At 45.2% G+C, this 21,594-nt stretch overlaps 1 protein-coding gene across 1 annotated transcript in view; it reads left to right on the top strand.

The window, feature by feature from the left end:
• Positions 1-21,594, top strand: part of TRPM3 (transient receptor potential cation channel subfamily M member 3) — a 979,327-nt gene that overhangs the window by 587,578 nt on the left and 370,155 nt on the right. The window contains exon 12 of the mRNA XM_086963586.1: positions 5,624-5,674. Within this exon, the coding sequence (XP_086819712.1) occupies positions 5,624-5,674 (51 nt within the window). The remainder of the gene's footprint in view (positions 1-5,623; positions 5,675-21,594) is intronic.

The raw sequence follows: 21,594 nt of genomic DNA, 5'->3' as shown, positions 1-21,594 counted from the left end.
TGACGCAATCCACTTTTACATGGAAGAGCCCTCGCTATATGACTGATTTCATTGCTATCAGAAATCAGTGGAGTTAAAAGATTGCTAATTTCGGAATTCTGCAGAATAGTATGAGTGATCACAATCCCCTGGCACTAAGATTGTCTATAGGTCACACACAATACTCTCATTCTTTACCACCGATAGAATTGAGCAATAATAGAGGTATTTTGCATAAATTGGTCAGTGTCTATCCTGGGCTCCTGCTGACAGAGCTAGTGTTAGATCTGGGGTCTCTAGTTGGCAGTGGTAGGTACCAATGTCGAAATAAGGACCCTTGCTTCTAGTCAGGGTAAGGGGAATACACTCTTTGGATAACCCTGCTCACCCCCTTGGTAGCTTGGTACGAGCAGACAGGCTTCTTAAAGGCAATGTGTAAAGTATTTGTACCAACACTAAAAGTAACACAGTGAAAACATCACAAATGGACTCCACACCAGTTTAGAGAAATAAAGTATCTTTATTTAAACTACACAAGACCAAAACAACAAATATCCAACATAGACAGTTCAAGAATATGATTTTAAGAGAGTTCTAGGGTTTGCGTCAAAACAATCCACAGTTGCGTCACTTTTAGCCTAGACTACCTGTGGATGCGACAAAAAGTTCCTAGCGGCAGCTGCAGCTTCGAAAAACAAGCGATGCGTCACTCCTGAGATCCTGGGGAGGCGATGCGACAGCCACGCTGCACGCAGCGGGCGTGTCGCAGTGAATCCAGTTTGTATGGGGGGCGATGCCATACCTTGTGTGGACAGGCACGATGCGACGATCTTCGGGGCGACGTCAATCTTCGGTGCGGTGGCAATGCGTGGCGCAGCGTTGATCTTCTCCTGTCGTGGCCCCACGATGCGTTGACTCTGCAACGATGTTCGGAGCGACGGGATGCAGGCCGCAAGCAAGTGGTGCAACGGTTTCTCACAGCGATAACAGGCGCTGTGATGATCTTCGCGGCAATGGGAATTTTCTCGCACTGTCGACGATGCGATACGCAAATGAGCAATGCATGTGTTGGACTTGGCCCTTGTGGCAGGTACACCCCTAATCTTTTTGCTTTTAGTATGTGATCTGTGTTAGTGATTTTTGGTCTCTGCGCACTTTTTCCCTGTGTCGCAGAGTAAAGTGCGTGCATGTAGTGAGGCTGGCCTGCCCTCCCATAGGAATGCATGGGGAATGTGTGTGTCCAAGTTAGTTCCTGATGTGTGAGGAGTGCAGGCTCGAGTTTGGTATGTGCGAACTCGTGTGATTGAATGCTGCGCAATGATGTATGCAGCGTGTATGCGTCTAGTGGGGAAGTGCCACTTCTCGACATTGGTGTTTGTGTGCAGTAAGGGTGCTGGCGTGTGATTGGGTGGAGCTGGCTGGTGAGCCTGGCTCCAGGAGTCTAGATGGGTCTGTCCGGTGGTGAGTGGAGAGATTAGCATGAGTGATGTGAGGGAGGGGTGCACCTGGGTCCTAAATAGGGCTGGGCTTTCCCCACACAATGCTGGCTCCGCCCCCTGTGGTGCGTCTAATGACCCTAGCCCTGCCAGTGAATAGAGTGAGGGGCTGAGCACATCAAGAGTGCTCACAAACCAGCTGCGACTGGTTTTTCCCCTCACCCTGAGCAAAGACAAAGGATGTTCCTGTATAAAAAGGGGCTGTGTCCCCATGAATGTTGTTCTCTTCCAGGATCCCTTTTGCTGAGGGGGGGCTGTTGCTGCTGGGCGCCAGGAAGACCGCCACTTGGACTGCCTCCCTGCCTGTAGGCCCAGTGAGCTGGCTCTGGGCCCAGCCTTGCCCCCCTGCCTGCCTCCAGAACTTTGCTGGAGCTATATTTTGCCCATAGCGCTGGGAGCGCTTTATTTTGCTGATAGCGCTTGGGAGCGCTGTGATTCTCCACCCTAGCGCTTGAGAGCGCTTCACTTGCTCTACGCCGGTACCCACCCGGCATTTGACCCGTTTTTATTGCCGGCTGAGAGATCACCGCCGCAAGCCCGAGACTCCTCAGCCCCCGAGAAACCAGCCCGCAGCGACACGAGCAGCGCCGCGCTGGGACTGGGCCCAGCGCCAGCACCGGTCTGGGATTGGCTGAGGGGAGGCAGAAGAACCAGGAAGCGGAGGAGAGGCCACCCCGCTCTCCTGCACTGCAGAGAAAGAGAAGCCGTCCTCCTGCAAAGCTCTCCCGAGGAGAGAGCCCCGCCGCCACCCCCCAGAGAAGCCCAGCGGAGAGGAGCTGATGCCAAGAGGAGCTGCCGCCTCCCCAGACAGCTGGTGAGTGCGGGCGTCCCCGGGGTCGCTCCCCCGTTCAGGGCGGCAGAGGAGTCCACGGGTGATCACGAGCCCAGAGCAAGAGGCTCAGGGGGCATATCTTGTGTTCGACCCGCAATCCCCCCCCCCCCCCCCCCCCCCGAGCGGGGCTCCGACGTTGCAGGGGGCATTTGTTCTGCAGATCCTGCAAGGCTCAGACCCGGAAACTTGATTGAGGAGCCCAGAGAGGCTCCAGGTGCCATTTGTTGATTTAGAGCCACGGAGGCCCCTCCTGGCCATTTGTTGATTTAGAGCCGCGAAGGCTCCCCGGGGGCATTTGTAATTCGGAGCCCCGAGGCTCCAGGGCCCCATTGTTGTTTTAGAGCCCAGAGAGGCTCACAGCCCACATTGTTTATGAGCCCTGAGAGGCTCTTGGGTGACATTGTATTTGTTTAGGGCCACGAGGCCCCCAGCCCACAGTCAGTTGGTCAGAGCCCCGAGGCTCCCACGCTGTGCTTGGCCCCATTGTTGTTCTTGAGCCCACGAGGCTCCAACGTGGGCCCCATCAGTGTTTTCAGCTGCCCAGCACTTAGTGGGCAATTGCCACATTTGGGTTTGTGTTCTTGGCTATCTGCGCAGCCTGCCCTGACATTTTGGACTAAGGGCATTTCAGCCCTTGTGAGGCCAGTTGGCCTGAAGGACAGTTCTAGTGTTGTGCCTATGTGCACCTTACGCAATTTGTGATTTACTTGCCAATGTGATTTCTGCGCAATTGTTATTACCTACACCTCTGAATGTTTTTATGCTTCATGTGTTTTGCTTCTTTCCCGTTGCTATGTGTTTGATGCTTAAGTGATTGTGTTTCCTTCTATAGGTCCTGCTAAGTAAGGTCCTAGTTCCCTGCGTGATTATCCTAAGGTGGTTAGGGTTGCGTAGGAGGTACTTACCCTTTACCAGTAATCACTGGTTGTGTGCTACATGTACTATTTTGGTGCTACAGTCATTATATGTTCTATGTGCTAGTGTTATACCAACAAGTATTATTACTCCTACAAAGTGCTAATTACAACAAGTGCTAGTTCTAAAAGTGCATACCCCTGACAGTGGTCCAGGTGGCCCTGTCCTGTACATAATCCCCTGTAAATTCTGCCTGTGCCTGTTGGCACATTGTAAAGTGTGTGTTTTTATCTAATGTGTTTTACTATAATACAAAGGCTATTTTTTATATAACCTTGGGTGGAGTTTCCTTTGTGGTGGGCTTTGGGTGTTGTTGCTGGGTGCGCGCGCAAACGCTTTACACATCGCCTCCGAGATTAGCCTTGCTGCTCGCGTCACGTTACCTAGAGGGTGAGCAGGGGTTATCTTGGTGTGCAACTCCCTTGCCCTGACTTGGGAATGGTGGTCTCTGACTGACTTTGGCGCGAGCCCTGGCCAGCCAGGGGTCCCGTTTCTAACATGCGTGCAAATTGTAGATCTTCTTTTCTTCTTGTCCAGCTCCCAAAACAGCAGGAAACAACCTCCAGAGGCCCCACAAATGGATCAAGCACTCTTGGCAGGTCAGAACGCACACGGCAGAGTTCAGGGGGAAGCTGGGGGTGAAGTCCTTTTGTTCCTGGGACTTCTTAATAGGAGGCCAACTCTTCTCAGGTCCTTGGAGATCTCTTCAAGCAAGGGGACACAGCAACAACAAAGACCTTCCTCTCTCCTTGGTAGCAAAGCAACTGCAGGTCAGCCTTACAGCAGGTTAGTCCTTCTTCTTCAGTCTTCCAGCTTTCTCCTTGGAAAAGGTTCCTTCTTGATTCCAGGATGATCTCGTTTTCTGAGGTCTGGGTATCCCTTTTATACAAATATTCTCTTTGTTCTCTGAGAGCAGAGAGGCCTTGGCCTAATCCAAACCAGTTCTGGTCAGTCCTGGAGCACTTTGTTTACTTGACTCCTTCTTTCCTTTGAGATAGAGGGCAGGGTCTGCAGCCCCCCAGTAGGAGGTGGAGCCAGCATTGTAGAAGGCAGGCACAGCCCTATTCAGGCCCAGGTGCTATCCCCTCCCACCACTCAAGATGCAGATGAAACTATTCAGCCTAAGGCTGACTCATTCAGCCTCTGGGAGCCACCCCAGGCCCTGTCACTCACAAACCAGACAGTCAATTCACAAACAGGCCAAGGCACACAGAAAGGTCAGACAAGAAAACAGCCACTTTCTAAAAGTGTTGTTTTCAAACACAGGATTTATTGTATTTTTCCTCCCTTCCTTCCGTAGGCAATTGAGGCTACCTTTTTAAGCATAGTAATTATGTCCTGATGATGATCCGCGTATCGCTCAAGGCAGATCGAAACCCCGCCGACACTCTTGAAACACTTTATACAAGCTAAATTATGTGTACTAAATGTGTAAAGGTGTTGCGGTTCACTCTTGTTTGACTTTGACATTATCATAATCCTAAGTGCAACTAACCCTAAGCTTTTGCCTAAAAGCCACCTGTTTTTCTCCCCCTGTTTGTATGTATCTATGTGATTAGTAGGGCACAGGCTTGTGCTCCACCTTGTGTATTTTTGTATAACACCTTCTCAATTGATTTATAAGTAAATATCAGACCTATGTCCGGCTGGTTATTTCAAAACAAATATAGCTACGATTCAGTATATATTTTATTGTTCTCTACTTTCTTCCTTCCAAAGGATCACTGTTGTCTAAAAGTAACTGCTCCCAAGGTCCTTGGTTGACTTGATTGGGTCCCCTTGTTGTCTTCATATATATTTGCGGAAATATTAGCCCATTACGTGTTTTTCTCTTAAAATGGAGGCTAACATTGTCAAAGGGTGCTTCTGCGCCAATTCCTCCAGGTTTTCCTTATTACTGTATTTTTTTTCTCAAATGAACCTTTGACCTACTTTTAGCAGGTGAAATATATAAATATGTAAAAACAGGCAGTTGTGGCTTTCCTTCAAAACTTGTAATCCCGGATTTAGCCAGTAACAGTCCGCTTTTTACTAGTCAAATTAGTAAATTAAGTGGCAGATACAACGCGGGTTTAGTATTTCGTTCATTTTTGTAAATCTGCATTTTTGTGCACTGTATTACCAAGCTTGGACACGATCAACCTGTGCACTTTGTAAACATGGGAAATGGTAATATGCATAAAAGTAGCTAAACAACTGATTTATGTTCATGATAACAGCGCGGCTTAATGATGCATGCCTTCTCTGCAGGTACTGATCAAAACTTTCGGTGCTGATGTGATAAAGTCATGCCAGGCACTGCAGATAGCACATTGAAATTATGTGGCATATTGTCTCATTCTCCTAAATGTATTTTGTGACAGTGGCGTCTTTTGATGGTTTCTATGTTTTTTTCTTTCAGAGGCATGGACCTTCAAATACATTGTATCATTTGGTCAGGGACGTCAAAAAGGTAAGAGGCAGGCCGCTAAGCGGCAAGGTAATGTACTGAAATGTTCCTTGTTGGTAGAGACAGCCGCCATTTTGCATGAGCTTTTCAGATCATTAACATCTCCTTTCCCATCCATTCCCACACTTTCGACATCACTCTCTGTATGAACTACTGCTTGACAGTTATCTGCACACTGTTCATGCACACGCCATGTCCTCCCTAGGAAACCTGCCTTCGTAGTCGTAGAAGCTTTCGGTGGTGTATTTTTGTTAGTAGATCAGTAGATATTTTTGTGTAGTGTCACGTGTGTGAACTTATGCTGTCGTTTGAGGGTTTCTTTAATGTTTCCAACTTGTTAAAAATATTTCCCAGTAAATGGGCAACACATTTATTTATTTTTGTCTTCAATGAGTCAAATTATTTATTTGGCTTCAGTCACTCCCTCTGCAACGTTTTCAATTGCAGTTTTTCCCTTTACCAATACAACTTGACCCCTTTCTGTCCAACATAAGGATATGATGAATTGTACACAGGCAAGGGGACTCTTCTAAGTGAGAGTATATACATGCAGTTTGAATATTTCTTGAACAACCAATAATCTGTACGAAAATTGCCTTTCGTACATTAAGTATATTTGAAAATAGAGTAACTGAAGCCTCTGTGTACCAGAGTAAGGGATTTGGCCTAAAGGCCGAGCTGCCGACTTTCGAGTTTGGGACCCGATTCGACTCTCAGCGTCGGCTCAACATTCTGTGATCCTGGGCAAATCACTCAATCTCCTTGTGCCTACCAAATATGAATGTGTCCTTGTGTAACGTAACTGGTGCTCATGAAAAGCGCTCCCACACCTTTCCGTCGAGTTGGCGCTATATAGATAGGCAACAAAAAGCTACGTTTGTCCCTTTGTGTCTGCTACCAAAATCTAAGCATCGTTAAATTAAGTAGGCGTTCCTAATAGCTTTATAGAAGGCACTCCTGGGAGACCGTGCACACGTATGTTCCACTCCTTGACACTTTTGTGATGTTATGAACACTGTGAAAGCGCGGGAAGCACATTGGTGCATGTGGTCCTTTGAGCAGGCGGTCTTCACGTGGAGCCTGCAGTGGTGGAGATAGACCTGTTTGAGGTCATGTATGTCGAGTGGCACTGCACTGAGGCATTACAATTAAAATGTGCATGAGGGTTCATGTTGCATAAGGAACAAACTAAGGATATCGACCAAAGTAATGCCATGCCCTATGCCAACTTGCCTTTAAGACTGCATGCGGCACACTGCCATGGACTGCAACAATTTAAATAAAGTTAACAAAGTTAGCCGCGTGACAATCATTTGTGACTTATATTGAGGCAATATGTCTGTAGGTCACACAGACGAACACTGAGAAAAAAAAAAATATTCCTGTACGTAGGTAAACAGTCAAAGCTCTTGTGTGCGACCTGGCAGCGGTATCGAAGTATGCATAGATTTTACACTTGCGATACAGCAGCATATTCTGTTTGCCCGTAATTAATGCCACATGCAGATTTTGCCACTTTGATTACATGTCCCAAACATCTCTGTCATTAATTGATATGTGTATTATGAGCGATATGTTGTTTTACAGAAGACAGACGGAAGGCATTGCTGAGCAACCTCCGCTGTCACCTTAGTTTGAAGTGAAATTGTTGAATATCTTTGTGTACCTGTGGTCTCACTGCGGCTCCCAACCTCTTGTTGTGTATGAAGATGCGTTTCTTGGGTCCACCATAGAAATGCAATTGAGGAATATCGTTTGTGTGCGTGCAGTCAATAACAAAATCCAGCATTGGCAAAGCAAACAAGTCTCACTATTGTTCCTCTGGAACTGCAATCTGCCCTTTCCCACTGTGGTCTGCAGTACTTTAGGCCATTAATGGACATCCCATGAGTTAGAAACAAGAGTTATCTGTAGCAGTCTGCACTTCATCAAGCCGTTATTTGAGGTCTCCTAGACATAATGTGGCCCTTTTTTTTTTACAAAACTACCACCTCAGTGCAGGTGTAAGATGTACACACTGTAGCGCTGGACCTATGATAGGCATGGTAGGTTACGTATAGTAGGTTACATTGGTATGATAACGTATGATAGCTGTTTTTGAAATAGTAGGTAGGTATGCTCTTGTAGGTATGGTAGGCCAAATATAATGTATTAGGTATTGCATATAGGTAGGTGTGGTATTCTAGGCACCCTATGGGCCAGATGCATCAAGCGAAATGCGCTCGCAAAAGGGCCAGATTCTCAGAATCTGGCCCTTTGCGAGTGCAATTTTTGCATTGGGATGCATCATCACAAATGCAAATATCGCAAATAGAGAATTCGCTAAAATGCGATTGTTTGTATTTAAGGAATCTCTAATTGAGATTCCTTAAATGCAATGCATGAAAGTATCAAAAATAGCGAATTCGCTAATAGGGCACGCAAATTACCATGAAGTACAACTTCATGGTAATTTGCAAAAACCTTGAAAAATGCACTTTTGTGCATTTTTCAAAGTTTCATGTTGCGCACACACATGCCCTAAGGGCATGTGTGTGCGCAACATATGTGCACAGATCACATTCAGGGGTGTAACAGGGTGTCCTTTGGACACCCCTGCACCCTTGAACTCGCAATCTCAATTTGCGAATCGCTAATTGCGATTCGCAAATTGAGATTGTCTTCCCATTCATTCCTATGGGCCTCTAGGCCCATAGGAATGAATGGGGAGGTATTCATTAATTGCGACTCGCAATTTGCGAGTCGCAATTAAGGAATCGCTATTTTTTTTATGATTGCTTGATGCATTCCATTTTGCTATTCCTTATTAGCGATTCCTTAATTTTCGCTAATAAGGAATCGCAAAATGGATGCTTGATGCATCTGGCCCTATGTACTTAAGATATTGTAGGTGTGGAGGTAGGTATATTTAATAGAAATGTTATATGGTATGGAGATAAGTATGGTAGGACTGGTAGGTAAGTAGAACTGGCTGGTAGGTTTGGTAAGTATGGTAGATTAGGTATGATATGTTGGCTATGGTCAATAGGTATGGTGGATATGATATGATAGTTTTGGGAGGTATGTTAGGTTAGGTAAAGTATGGTTGATAGGTATTGTAGGTAGGCCTAGTAGGTATCGCAAGCGTATATAGTAAATTAGGTACGGTAAGTAGATAGGTAGATTAGGTTTGCATTTTTGTTTGTCATATAAAGGTTTGCACTATTAAAGCATTTTCTAGATTTCTTGCTTGCAAATCAAACCATTCTTAATGAGAAGCAGAACCGTGTGCTCTTATTATTAAAGTACATTTTATGCTGCGATGATTGGTTCATTGTTTTTGATGCTGTAAATTGCTTAATTTTGTAGACATATAAACATAAAACTCCTGTTCTGTAGGAGAAAAAAAGAAAGGAGTGTTATGAAATTGAGAGGGGAGATGAGCTTTGCTTTGAAAGTGGAGAACTTGAAAGGAGCACACAGCAAACTTTTGCATAGTATATCATTTGGCCAATAGGGCCAGCATATATTTTGCGTTTGTAAAAAAGCCTGTCCCCGCATATTTAAATTCTGAATAAAAACAAGGTATATCCTACAACATGTTAACATGACAACAAAGTAAAACAAACCAGCTCTCAAATGGTGATAAGTGACTAGCACTGAACCATTATTTTATGAAAGCCTCTGGCATCCAAACAGCAAGTATTGAAGGCATTAATCAACAATGTAATTGTCATTTTGCCAGCAAAGGTAATTCATCAAAGAAGGAAGACTAGGTCTCAGTTTCAAGCATCCGTGGTTTAACAAAAAGACTAAATGATCCAGTCAGTACAAATCTAAAAGGGACGCAAATGAGACAATGTAACATTCTTAAAACGTCATGACCGTGACAGACAGTCCATTCAAGCAATAGCAGACCAAGAAAAGCACATCAAAGTCAATGATTGATGAGGGCTGATCTGAAGTCTGCTATATTTTAATTTCTATGCTGCTTTCTGGTGTATTGATGACAAAAAGTCTCATAGGGGAGTCAATTTAAAGCTGTCTAAAGAGGGCTGGATCAAAATCAAGACTGCACTCTCTCTGCTTCTCAATGCTTCTTTTTAATGTAATAACTTCAAATATGGTAACATAACATAACATAACATAACATAACATGCAATTTTGTAAAGCACACATGCACGCCAGCAAGGGCTTCTTGGCCCTGACCAAAATAACTAATGCTAATAATATTACATCTTAAACAGATGTTCTGTATATTAGGCTATGTCTATGAAACTGGGTTTGCTTATATAGAACAAAAAAAGGGCGTAGAAGAGAAATCATTTCTTAATACTTAGGGGCCTATTAGGACGGTCTGCCCGCCACCCTAGCGGTGCTGGGACTGGCCACCAGTGGTGCGGCAGTCCCCCACCGGCGATTAGGATGCCGCCGCCAGATGGCAGGGGCATCCTCCATTACCAGCATTGTAGTGGGCGGTGCTCACAGCACCGCCCGCCACAATGCTGGGAATGCACTGTGTGCATAGTGATGCACAAAGTCACAGGCACCGCGAGGTGCCTGCCACCATGTCCATGACAATGCAGGGGGGTACCATAGGTACCACCCATGTGCACCCCCGACACCCCCAATACCCTGGGGGTCCACAACAGGCCCCCAAAAGCAAAATCTGCATGCCTTTCCGTGGCGGTATTGCCGCCATGGAAACGCTGCTTCCCGCTCCCATGCTAATATGGTTGGCGGTGTCTAGCAGACACCACCACCATATATAGCCCCTTTTCCGCCCGGTTGACTGGTCGACCGGCGGAACACCAGCGGATGGTCTTTCTGTCGACCAGGCTCCCCCCCGCCATACTAATATGCCGGGGGAAATGGGTGGCGGGCTGGGTAGGATGAAGGGCGGATCGCCACCGCCATGCAGGCGGTGGTGATCCGCCCTACATCCTAATAGACTCCTTAATGTATCATTACCAACCATGCACACTTTTCGGCCATAAACCTGCCTTTATGTAATAAGGTCATGAAGCTGTCTAGGTGTAATGATCGTCATTTGACAGAAATCACTGTTGACATTCTTCCCAATGAGCCATCTTTGGTTTCACATTTCATCTTGTCTTTCGATTTTTCTTTTACTTCCAATACCATCGGTTCACCCAATTCTTTACTTATGCCTTACACAATATGCTGAATGACTTACCAAACCTAATGGTCCTTCTCATACTTGGTAGCTACCTCAACTGAGATTTGTCCTCACTTTCTTTTGTCCCTACATTCATCTTCTTTCTCGACTTCTTGCCTCATCAAGGGTCCATATCAGAACAAACCAAACTGAACTTAACTCTGTTATATTTTTTCACTTGTTGAATTGTTTTTCTTCCATCCAGTTCAATGTACGTTTGCCAGGTGTTCTCTTGATATTCCAGGTTTGAGTGTGCTCTACTCAACTTCTTGAATTCTGCAAGAAGCTGAAGACCTGGCTTTTTGAGTTGGTCCACTAGGTCTTAGGTTTGGCTAGACGCAAACCTGCTTAACACCAGGATACCCTCCCAGGTGATTGTGTGCCCTATAAATCTACATAACGAAACATAAAAGAATTTATAAATAAATACATAACAGAAGTGAATTGAGATTGAGGATACAGCCTTAAATAATATATCCCCATTCTACAGAATGGCATATGAGCTCTTCGCAGTTTACGCAGTTCAGTTGTCTTACACTAAATCCAACTCCACATGTGTCCCATATGAACATTTGATTTTTATTTTGGAAACTCTTGAGAGTGGCCAACACAAGACTCCTTTTATTTTACCTCGTCATAATCAAATATGATTGTCTTCTGTGGATATGTACCTATTTCCATGTGTTAGAATTTGATGACCTTTGCAAGTAGTCGCAACACATCTACAGCCATGTGTCTAGGTGGCTTGGACACCTTACTTTTTATTCAGTGGTAGGCTTGGTGCAAATCTGCGGTGGCCATTCGTACCCCCATCTGCAATCACTTTGATTGGAGGCTCAAAAGATGTGTGACCAACTCAGACCAGTGAATGAATGAATGAATGGAATCTTATAAAGCGCAACTTAGCCCAAGGGCGTCAAGGCGCATAGGCAGGTCAGATGGAGAATAGTCGACTAGGGGAGATCTTACGGATACGCTTCAGAGAAAAAACAGGTTTTCAATGCTCTGCGAAACAGTGCCATAGAAGGTTGCCTCAAAAGGGGGGGGGGGGAATTCCACAATCTAGGAGCAACCATGGAAAACGCTCTACCTCCCCATTTGGCCTTATTGAACTTGGGAACCTCAAGAAGATTTTTGCTAGAGGAGCGAAGGGATCGAAAAGGAGCATACGGATGTATAAGTGACCTAAGACCCTCAGCACCTGTACCATGGAGAGCCCCGTAGGCAAGACAAAGAATCTTGAAGGAGATCCTAGATTGAATGGGAAGCCAATATAGGCTTTTACGTGCTGCTGATGCTGAGGTATGCCTGGGGAGGTTAACGATGATCTTTGCAGCAGCGTTCTGAACCATCTGAAGGCGATAGATAAGACTCTTATTAATGCCCACGTAAAGGGCATTACAATAGTCAAGTCTCGAAGAGACTAAGGCCACAGTGGCCAGATTCCGTGCCTCAGGAGACAGGAAGTGAGCAATTTTTCTGAGGACCTTCATGATGCCACAGCAGGTGGAAACAGTCCTACTGACTTGGCGGTCAAAGGAGAGCGAGGATTCCAGCAGAACCCCTAGGTTCTTGGCAAACTGACGGGGGGAGGGCAATCCCCGAGAGAAGCCGTCCACCAGTCATTGGACCAGATGTCCTGACAGCTCCCGAAGATCAACATCTCCGTCTTCTCCCCGTTCAGTTTCAGGAAGTTCAGAATCACCCACTGAGACACCGCCTCCATGCAATTCCTGAAGTTCGAAGCCGAATCCTTAACAGGCTGCGAGAGGGAGACCATTATTTAGGTGTCATCCGCGTATGAAAGTACTTCCAGCCCGAACGATCTAACTATCCTGGCAAGTGGGGTCACATAGATGTTAAATAAAGTAGGGCTCAACGAGGAGCCCTGAGGGACCCCACAATGCACAGGCTTCAGGGTAGAAAGAAACTGGCCCAACTTCACTCTCTGTTCTCTTTCAGTAAGAAAGGAAGACAGGAGACTCATGGCCACGTCAGGTGTTCCAAAAATGTATAGTCATTTCCCAACCAACTTACCTCACTAGACAGAACTCTGTCATCACAATCATGATCCAAGGCTTCAAGAGGATTTTGCTTCATTTGGCTCAGGTGAGTGCCTCCTAGCCCAACTACTCATAATGGAATTTACTCAGAATGCAAGCACCAAACACAGTTCCTTTTCCATATTCACAAGTTCAGTGGACAAGAAAAGGGGCAATCAACAAGGAATGCCAATGCAGTATGGAAAGAAAATACAGTTGAAGATAAATACCAGATCAGACTGGAGGTTACTTTCCATTCTCTTCTTCATTGTTTAATTCTACTAGGTTCTCTTCTTTCTGAGATTTCTTGGCCTTCTAACAACATGTTTTTCATAATAGTATTAGAAAGGGAACAGCCACCATTTGTTCTGCCCCTTCATTTGGCTCTCAGACTTGGGACATTTTCAAGGCTTAGAAATAAGATGTCAAGAGTTTAACCTGTTCCGTGTTTGCCGACGCGAGCACTACCTCCCTGGTGCTGCGCATGACCGTCGGCCGACACAGCCCCCCCCACCCTTTAGAACGCCTGCACCACGGCGGAATGTTCACTGTGGTAAACGGGTTACAGTTCTGTAGTTATTGAAGCAGGAAAATGTTATGGTTACTGTCCTGGTGAGGGCATGGAGGTCTTTGCAGACGCGAATCACAGTGTCTCAAGACAAGAGGAATGACAGACATTAAATCACTAGACCCTATAAATGTTATTCCAATAGAAGCATGCAGGCAGGGATGGTGCCTCCTCTTGGGAGCAGAGGCAGTGATTGCCCGAGCAGTGGAAAAGGTGGCCGGTCAAATGCTACTCTGTCACTGCGAGACGCTCCACTTCCTGGTTCATGCACAGTTGATTTCATCCCTCAGTTCCGGCAGTCCCATGCTACATTTTAAAGATTATGGTTCTCATTACAAGGAATTGGGTCGAGTATTCACCACACATGGTAAATACCATTACCCCAGGGTGAGGTATTCCCCATGCGTGGTAAATGCCACCCATTTCGAGATTTCTACAAGAAAATGAAGTATAATAGGCAGAATCAGTTTTTAACACACCAATGTCCACATGTTTTACCTTTTTTCTTGGCCTTTTCCTCTGATAAATTTCAGCAGGTTTGATCCTACAGATTTTATTAGGGGGAACACTGCTAGGGTGTGCTAATAATCACACAACTCGTAATACAGATCCCTGTGCAAATACAGAAATGGAAACTTAGCCCAAAACTCGTAATGAAGGCCTATGGTTCTGAGTGCAGTAATGCACCTGCACTTTTTTGGAACACTGCCACATTGACGCCCTTCATACAGTTTACCATTTGCAGCCGGCATGGCTCATTGGTGGCGGGCAGGTCACGCAGGAGGGAGTCGCGAAGTGGGGTTACGCAGGGGTCACGCATATTTTTAAAAAAAATAAACGTACCTTTGCAAGTTGTCCCACGTCTCTGCTCTTCTCCGTGTCTGACGGAAGCACAGCAAGACCCACTGACCAATCACAATGCTGCAATGCAGCATTGTGATTGGTAGGCACCCAGGTTCCCCTGACCAATCACAATACTGGAATGCAGGGTTGTGATTGGTTTTGAGTGTCCTGCTTGGACGCTCAACAAGGGAATGAGAGCCTGGACTTGTTCTCCATGCAGTCTGTAATGCAGCCTGCATGGAGAATTGGGGAAAGGGCACATGACTGGTTTGGGTGGCCCGAGAGGGCCTTACAAACCGTCACTGAGCACTTATCAGTGGGCAAACCACTACTCCTGTGCCCTGCTCCGAGAGCAGAGCAGCCCCGCCCACCTGCCCACCCGCAAAGCAGCAGGAAGCATAAAGTGATAATCACTTAAAGTTATTATCATTCTGTGCTTGGGTGAGTCGAAGCACCTCTGCCATAGCTGAGGAGCCGCCACTGCAATTTACCTCAAAGTGTCACAACCATGTACAATGAAATTCGAGCAACCCCACATCTGATCATGTTTGATTGAACACCAAGAACAAGTTTGTTTTGAAACTCAGTTTAGCAAATATAATTAAATAGGAATTTGGAAAGTAAATTCGGATTGCAAAAAAGTACCCAAGTTAACTTTTTGAAGGAGCAACGTTATCTTGCTAAGCAAGATACTCCCACTCTCGGCTTTGAGTGGCTTTTGGATTGTCCTTTTATCTGTGGTAATTATACGTTATCAAACATTATGATCCTTATTTCCACCCATACATTGCATGGCAGCAATTTTAGAAGAAATGTAATTAGCCATTTGCCTGAAGTCCAGTGCCCACCTCATTTCATTTTGAAGATTTAAGTAGGTGTTTATGTAAAAGTGTACAAAAAAAATAGCATCGTGTAAATGTTTATTCAAAAAGTTGTTCTTTCGTTCAGTACTTTGAGTCAGGACAGAAGCAACAGCTTGGATTAGAAAAGAAATCCCAACAAGACAGTGTCTATTGTCTTTATTTAAAATGCATGGCTCAGTCCAGACAGCGACTACATTTGATCCAAATTGCCAGCTAGATTAAAAATGAAAGGTTTTTCTGTATAAAACTCAAAATATCTGCATCACGCAAAACATGCTGTCAAAACCTGCTCATTAATCACATTTGTTGCCAGGACTGCTGTGACGCGATATGTCTTGTCAGAGCATACCTTCGGAAACATGTGAACCTGCGTTAGTGTACATTTCTAAATTACAGCACGTATTTACGTGACGCCTAGAATCAGTCATAAATGTATACCGATGCTTGCCGGTGGGCACCACCAGCACATCATTTAGAGGACTGGGACTCATTTAGCACCATGCTGGCGAATCCATCAATTATTAAACACGGGAGTTTGCTTGCTGCTTGCCGTTTCCTACAGATTCCCGGGACTTCTGACACCCAAGTGGTCTCATTTGTTGGCCAATGCTTCTCAGAAATGAAAAGAAAGAGCTAAAAGGAATAGAGAATAATGATAAAGGTCACTAGAGGTCACTGGAGTACAGTGAAACTGGCAGCAGCAGTAAGTCTGTGACTATAAAAATTGCCATCAAGGAGTTTATTACACTTATGCTCTGCTTTTTTAAGAGCAGTGTCAGTTTCCCTGGAGCTGTGCTCGGACACCAACAATGAAAACTTCACTTAGACAAAAATTTCCTATCACTCTAGCGTGTAACTATCATTAAGAGCAGTAGGTAACGTGGCACTGGTACCCAGAGATGTGAGTGGCACAATGCACCTTAACTGTCTATCCTTTACTACCAGGAAGGAGCCCATTTTCCAATTTTACAAAATATTCTTTGTGGGAGCTTTCTAAGTCCTTAGCGAGAAGAAGGGCTTGAACGCAACTCAGGCCAGGTATCATATGCAGTGGCATGACGCTCCAGGATGGAAGAGGGTGGTGGTAGTAGTAGAAGAGGTGGTGCTAGGGGCAGAAGTGGGGAGAGTACTCTTAACAAATCTATTGAGTACCTAGACTTATCTTTTTACAAATTAAAGACTGCCTAGAATCTATTTGACTTGGAACAAGCACATACTCAATATTGGCATTTGATGATGGTTCTTCTTATCAAAGTTGTTTCCTTTCTTATGAGTGTAATTTACTTTTTTTCACCAGTCCTGTCTATGACAATCTTTTCTCCTGCCTCATCACCTCAGTACCCATTCTTACACTAGCAACGGTTACCACAGGGGTATCAAGCTCCCTGATTTCACATACACAGCGACTCTATGACATAATGCTTACTGAAACTCTGCTCCTCCCTTAATCTCTCATTCCACATATCCACACCCATTCACAAACTTGGACCCTCTCTTCAAACTCTCTGTCTCTATCACTCCTTGCAAACAACAGCCCAAATATTCAACAGTAACCTCTAGGTGTTTTAACTAGGTCTTCATCCAGAGGAGTAACCGGAAAGAATAAATACCCCCCACTAGGCCCTGAATCCGGAAATGCTGTGAACAAGGAAGTCTATATTTCTGTTTAAGGGCTATCCATTCACCCCACCTCTAGCTATCCTCTAGTCTCGCCCACCTCTCTCTTGTTCTAATCTGACTCTTTTTTCTCCTTTCATCCTCCCTGTGTCTTGCTTTTCCTTTCGTCTCTCTCTCCTCCTATTGCCCTCCTCTTCTTTTTGCCTTTTTCTTCTTGTGTCTTCACCTCTCTTGTCTCCTTACTTCTTTTAGCTCTATTCCTACTTTCCCTCCCTCTTCTCTTGCCTCCTCAATCCTCGTCTTTTCTTTCTCCTCCAATTACACGTCTGATGTTTGTTTCTATCACTGCATGTCTCATCCCCCTCCCTATTCCATTTATCTCTCCCTAACTTCCCCCATTTAACTCCTGCCCATTGGCCCCTTTCCTCCCTCGTACCTCCCCTACTGCCCCTGTCCTTCCCTTTCTCTCCTTTCCTTCTTTCCTTCTTTCCTCCTTTCCTTTCTTCTTCCCTCTCTCTCCTCTCCCTCTATTGCTTCCTTTCTTGCTCCTGGGCAGTTGCTACAACAAGAATGAACTGGTTTAGTTAGCATTAGTTTGGACAAAGAAAATCAATAATTTAGATCAACATTACCCAGTTGTGCCCCAGAAATATTACAATAATGAACCAAAGATTGAAACATTTACCAAAATAAAACGATCCGTCAAAAACGGCACCTTTGATGTTTTTCATTCATACATGCCAAGTTCAATATAAAGTGTATTGGTTGAAAAATGTGTTTTTACAATAGAAAATGGCGATCTAATTCTTTCTGCACCAAGCGAAACACATTCCGGATTATTAATAAAAAAAAAACGATTGATTCGTTTCATGCAGTCTTCAAAGTCTGTTTTGGAATGTCATTTTTAGTTTTTAGTTTTGATTTATGGCACGGAACTTTTTATTTAGAATTTAGCGATGCTGTGAGCTTACAGGAAACGCAGGTGAAACCCTCCAGCAGAAGCATCTCATTAAAGGACGGTACAGAAGAAACGGCAGATGTGTGTATGCTTGCTGTCCAAAGAGAACGAAGGCGTCGTGTTGTTCGTGGATGCTAGGGATGTATGATGGTACGATGCGTACCGTCACAACGTGTGCTTTTACAACGCGTCTTTAACAACGCAAGTCGTTACAATGACTTGCGTTGGGGGCGCTGATAGTGAATAGTATAATTTACTATTCTAACACCAGTCCCCGTGGATACTAGGGAAGGTGTTGGAACAGTAAATATACTATTCTTTATCCTCTAGCGCCCTCCAGCGCAAGTCGTGGTTACGACTTGCGTTGTAACGGACGCGTTGTAAAAGGATGTTCCCTGGATGCTAGGAATGGGTCTGACTGGACAGAACTCCCTGTCACTGTATTTCGCAGGAGTTGAAACAGACTTTTAGGGCGCACTGGGGGTAGTAGTTCTAAACCGGTAGGCCGCTGGTAAGAGGTAAGTGTACTACCAACCCCATACAGAGTATTCAGCTCAACGAGCGAACCGAACTGAGGCTGTCTGCAGGGCCGGACTGGAAACTCAAACCAGCCAGGCAATTTCCTCAGAGCAGCCCCCAGGGATGCACTGCCTGGCCCCGATGGGCTGGAAACGCCTTCTTGCTGCTTTTGCTACTGGGGGGTCAATGTTGCAGCACTACTACACAACTGGACCCCAGTTGCAAAGCTCAAGCTGGTGGAGCGGTGTTTCACCAATGCCACTGTCTTCATCTACACCCTTCCCCAAACCTTGTCCGAGCTTCTCTAACACCCATTAAACAATCTTTACACAGTTGTCAGTGTCCTTCAGTTCAGACCCCAGACTTTCACTGACACCATCTCAGAATCTGCATTGAAAAATCCAACCTTAACCCTTACGCTCTCTGGTACATGCAAGATTTCTATGCAGGTAGTTGACTAATAAAAACAACTCCTAGATCGATGGGAATCCATGCATTCATCAATCATCAAAAATCTATTAGTTCTTAAAATTGCATGCTGAGCTCACATAAGGACAACATCTGATTCTGATTAAGAAAGGAGTGTTTTGTTATACCCCTTCCAGAACTGAATATATTCACTCCCACCTACAAATCAGTTTACTCCTAGAAATCACGGTTTCAAATTATATCGTATATTTTAGTCTAGAGTACAGGCAATTTAATTTACCACATGGGAAAATATTATGTGTCATACAAACATTCTAATAAGCACAAGCTATAATGAATTCATCTTTATATTAGGTTCTTTTAAAATAATCAAATATACTCTAAATATAGACATCATAATCAATAAACAAACACAATGCAAACAAAAATGGAAAAAGTGTAACACTCAATCAAATTGATAAATTGTCACACATGCCACAAACCACATGGTACAAGCGCTTACATGTGTTTAAGGTGGTGATAAAACTAAAGATTATAATTTTTTTATCAAACAATTTTGATTACATTTTGGCTTTCATAGGCTATGAGGGTTGGTGGATGATGCAGGTAATCTCACACATTCAAAATAGCCAGAAATACGGGGAGGCAAGATGGCCGCTAAGCTGTTGTAGGAAGCAGTCGCACTTACTCCTTCTCCTGCTCCATGGAGTATGAGGCTGGAAGGTCATGAAAAGATATGCTGACTTTCTGGGAAATAAGCAGCAGCGATGAAGGTACTGATTCGCTAAAAAAAGCACTGATAGCCTTACGACTCTATCTTGGAGAGCAACTGAGGAAAACGCTTAATCAAGGCTTCACTGCATTTAAAAGGATGGCACAGCACACAGGAGCAATTCCGAAATCGACAGCGTTGAGCAGACGAACCGCTGCAGCGAGTATTACCACCCAAAAGACACAACTTAAGAAAGGAGAGAAAGGAGAGAAGCCAGATAAAACCACTAAAGAAAAGGCTGAGCCCAAGGCAACGTCACAAGCAGGAACCCCGACATCTAAAGAACAGCAACAACAACAGAGGCGCCATCAATCGGACAGCGGAGCGACGAAGCACACGAACAATGTACCTGTCCCAGGCAAAGATCTACGTCAGCCCACAGTCACGGAGGCTTTTGCAGGTAGAATTCAGCCAGCGATTCTGATCTCGGAAAGCGCCGTGGTCTCAGGCGCTGAAGCAAACACGGAAGCTGAGCACTTCGGCCGCGAGGACGCAAGCACGGCGGTTGCCAGGCAACCGGAGCCCCAGGCGTGCACACCGCATGAGAGAGCCGTACAGAGAGAGAAGGCTGCTGAGAAGGCTGGCGGGGGTCCAGACGCTGATGCTGTTACAGATGCGGACGCAGATCCAATACCAGAGCTGAAGAAGGTAGGAGAGGCAATGAATGTGAATAATAATGACCAAATGCTTGAAGCTCTGATGGAGATAAACCTTGCGCCCACGCCTGGGGACAGCAATATCCTAGCTCAATCCAACTGGGGAAGCATGAAAAGTTTAGAAAGTCGTGTATCAAAGGGGGTTAAAGGAAGGAGAGTACGCTCCCCCGAGGCAGAAAAATTTTACTCTGTGACTGAAGGCTCAGATTCCTCGCTGCACTCAGAGGAAGAAGATAGCACCACAGATCTCTCGCTAGGATCAGAATCAGAAGGGTCCCACTTTAGCGAGCACAGAAGTAAAGATACACAGAGGAAAAAAAGACGTACTATGATAAGAAGAGACAGAGACATAGATAGAGCTGCATCAAGTACGAATAGGAAATTGTTATGGGACTATGGCAGTACCTCCAAAATGTACCAGGAACATGAACTAGGCGATGCCCTTGACAATCATCCTATAAATATTTCTCAAGATACAGCCGAAGCGCCACCCCAAGCGACTCTGGATGGAATGTTTGCCATGCTGAAACAAATGCACATAGAAGCTCGTCTGGAGAGTAGGAGAGCTAGACAAGATACTAAAAAAATACAGGCAAGCATCAGGAAAATGAATAAAAAATATGAAGAGGTGGAAGAAAGGGTGGTACAGGTCGAGGAAAGAACCGGCAGGTTGGAGGACGAAGTCACAGACTGGCAGACGTCTAGAGTGGAGCAAGGAAAGGTGATCGAGGATCTACAGTGGAAGCTGGAGGATTTCGAGAATCGCCAGCGGAGGAATAACCTGAGATTTCTGGGCTTAGAAGAAGGACTTGAAGGGAATGACCCAAGAAGGTTTATGATCAAACTGCTGAAAGGTGCATATCCGGAGACACATTGGCAATGGGATCTAGAAATCCAGAGAGCGCATAGATTCCCACTGACACAGAAGAAAACAAGAGACAATAGTCAGAATGCCCTTCCCAGGGCAATGTTAGTTTTCTTTGGAAACTTTTTGGCCAGACAGGAAGTTATGGAGTCTGCCAGACCGGAGAAAAAAAAATCATTCGATGGGATTACATTCTTTACGAGGCCGGACTTCTGTCACACGACTGTAGAAAGAAGATGGAAACTTAGGCAGCTAATCACTCCTTTTCAACGTCAGGGTTCTGAAGCATACCTAATGTATCCCTTAAAGCTGAAAGTTGTCACTGGGGGTCGCGTCAGAATGTTTTTCTCAGAAGTAAAAGCAGGCGAGTATCTCGCAGAAATCACAGAGAATCAGAAAGGCAAGAGAAGTAGGGAATCTGATCCAGTATAGGCTCCATATTTCAAGTAATATTGAATATGGGAATACACAGGCAGGCGGAGTAGGAGAAGGAGGCGACACTACAGCAGTGTGTAGCCACACATAGGTCATGATTGACCTATTTGCCTGTAACAGGGGGGGGGGTCTGCAAGGGGAGGAGGGACAGGGGGGCGGGAGAGGGAGGGTGGAGGGAAAGGGGCGGTATAGAAGTAA

Source organism: Lissotriton vulgaris, chromosome 3_1 (genome assembly GCF_964263255.1).
Source record: "Lissotriton vulgaris chromosome 3_1, aLisVul1.2, whole genome shotgun sequence".
Taxonomy (NCBI): Eukaryota; Metazoa; Chordata; class Amphibia; order Caudata; family Salamandridae; genus Lissotriton; species Lissotriton vulgaris.
The sequence above is the reverse complement of the archived record's forward strand: the minus strand, read 5'-3'. Positions and strand labels throughout refer to the sequence as shown.